The sequence below is a fragment of the Marmota flaviventris genome, chromosome 5, assembly GCF_047511675.1.
Source record: "Marmota flaviventris isolate mMarFla1 chromosome 5, mMarFla1.hap1, whole genome shotgun sequence".
NCBI classification, from domain to species: Eukaryota; Metazoa; Chordata; class Mammalia; order Rodentia; family Sciuridae; genus Marmota; species Marmota flaviventris.
The window spans coordinates 6,294,901-6,297,469 of record NC_092502.1 but is presented as its reverse complement, the minus strand read 5'-3'; the positions used below and the strand labels follow the sequence as shown (position 1 = coordinate 6,297,469).

Genomic DNA, 2,569 nt, shown 5'->3' with positions numbered 1-2,569 from the left:
TCAACCTCCAAGTTATATATTAGTCCATTAAAAATAAGTGTAAAGAATTCCTAGCTGACACAGTGCAGTCTACCGCAAGGACATCACCACTATTGTAAGACACATGTGCCAGGACCAGTTTTTGGCGATGTCATCTCTGTGTCTGTGTGGATATGGGTCTGCAATGACTCGTGGAACATCCTGAAGGAGGAATGCTGAGCTCCTCTCATGATCTGCACCCTCTAGCTTTACCTGCAGATTCAAGTTCATTATATGCCAGGATCGCAGATTTTTTTTTTTTTCAGGATGCTAAGGTCCAACTTTGGTTGATTTAAGCCATATAAAGGGAGGTATTCTGATATAGGCCTGATTTAACCAGCTGGAAGGCCTTTTAGAGAGGATCATGCCTCACCCTGAGAGGAACAAACACTCCTGCTAGCTTCAGAGAGGAAAGCAAGAGTCCTTCTGCTGCAGAGGAAGGGGATCACTTCAACAACCACTGCAGTATGGAAGATGACTCTGAGCCACATGCAAAAGAGCTCACCGAGCAGAAGGCCCAGCTTAAAATAAAGAGAAGCTCATTACAGTGCTAGGTTTGTGGTTAGTGTTATGGAGAAGAAGAAAGCAACACAATAATAGGGGTTTTATAAGGCAGTTAGGGCTAGGGTAAAATCTCGACTGCCTTTCATCTTATATAATACCAAAACAACCACATATCTATCTATGTATAAATATGTATGTCATACATAAAATTTAAGAAAAAATATGAAGATTTTAGGAAACAATTTTCTATTAAAAATTGATCACATCAGTTAAGCAATTGTTCAAAAAACAGTGCAAATCAATTGCAGTATATTCCACACCTAAGGGTTAGAACACCTAAGAATGTAAAATCCACACTCAGAAATTCTTAAGAACATTTCAGTATCCTATGTATAAGATAATCTGTAGAGGAAGAAAATAAATGAGAGTTTCTCAGTCATCCAGTACCCGAAAGGACAGTGTTCACCACAAACACAACATGCCAAACCTCCAAGTAATGCCTGTTTTCTCCACCTAAGTTACCTTCATTTCAATATTTATATTAAAAGGTATCTATGAGTTAATAGATAAAAAAACCATGAGTCATTTCAGCAAAATGGTAAGCCCAGGATATACTGGACTCTACATAAGCAATCCCATGTCCAGATTAAATGTACCACATGCTAAATCTGAGTGCTACAATCAATTAAGGGGCTGCTTCCACGGATGACCACCTCCATTTGCTAAGTAGGGACAACACACAGATGTGCATTATCTATCCTAACAATGTTTGCTGGTGATTTATGCTGTGGTTAGTAGAACTACAAAGATGAGAAAAATTGATGCTGATGTGCATTAGACTGCATATAAATGTAAGCATATCAAGTGTGCTCAAAAACAAAGCATAAATACAATTACACAGCTCACTCTCCAGACTTTCCCTTCCCTAGCACCTTCATGAATGCTCTGGACACCTCCCTGTTGCGCAGGCTGTAGATGAGGGGGTTCAGCATGGGAGTGAGGATGGTGTAGAAGGCTGACACCATCTTGTCCTGGGTGGGGGACCGGTCAGAAGTGGGCCGCATGTAGATGAACATGGCTGCTCCATAGTACATGCCCACCACCATGAGGTGGGAGGAGCAGGTGGCAAAAGCTTTGCGGCGACCCTCCCCAGACCCCACGTGAATGACGGCCAGAATCACACGAACATAGGAAGCAATGATGATGCCTACAGGGAACAGAAGCATAATGATACAGCAGATAAATATCATCCTTTCAAATGTCAAGGTGTCAGTGCATGCGAGGGTGAGCAGGGCAGGGACGTTACAGAAAAAGTGGAGTATTTCCCGGGAACCACAGTATAGGAAGGACAAGGCAACTGCAGCTTCAATTATACCATCAAGGGAGCCAAGAAGCCAGGAAGCAGCAGCCATGAGACCACAGACTTTCTGGCTCATGAGAACTGGGTATCTTAATGGGTGGCAAATGGCCACATAGCGGTCATAGGCCATTGCTGCCAACAGGAAGCATTCGGCTCCCATCAGGGACACGTAGAAGAATATCTGGGTCCCGCAGCCTGCCAGAGAGATGGAGTTCCTGCCAGAAAGATAGTTGAAGACCATCTTGGGGACAGTGGTGCAGATGAGCATCAGGTCCATGAGGGAGAGCTGGCTGAGGAGGAAGTACATGGGGGTGTGCAGCTGGGCGTCCAGATGGATGAGGAGCACCATGGTGGAGTTCCCCATGACGGCCACTGTGAAGATGCCCAGGACCAGGGCAAAGAGGAAGGTGTGGGTGGGGCTGTGGTTGAAGATGCCCAGCAGGATGAAGACAGGGCTGGAGGTCTGGTTCCCCCAGGCCATGGTGAGCTGCTCACTGTGGAGAGGACAGCATGTAAGAAATGGGCAGGTTTGTGCTATGGAAATATGGAGGATTTTTCTCTTACACAAGCACACTACAAAATTGTAAATGTAATTTTGATTTGTACATCAGGGTGGTTAAGGCTCGTTTGTAACTTGATGTGCTTTTAAATGCAAGATACCTACATTGTGCACATGCTGGGTTTCAC

At 44.5% G+C, this 2,569-nt stretch overlaps 1 protein-coding gene across 1 annotated transcript; it reads right to left on the bottom strand.

Moving 5' to 3' along the window:
• Window positions 1-1,424: 1,424 nt before the first annotated feature.
• On the bottom strand, window positions 1,425-2,363 carry LOC139705650 (olfactory receptor 2M3-like). The gene has a single exon (XM_071611802.1). The coding sequence runs from the start codon at window positions 2,361-2,363 to the stop codon at window positions 1,425-1,427; it is 939 nt and encodes a 312-aa protein (XP_071467903.1).
• Between the last annotated feature and the right edge of the window lie 206 nt (window positions 2,364-2,569).

Bases quoted from the DNA above. Each gene is read 5' to 3' on its own strand.
- LOC139705650 (XM_071611802.1), bottom strand. From the start codon at position 2,363: ATGGCCTGGGGGAACCAGACCTCCAGCCCTGTCTTCATCCTGCTGGGC.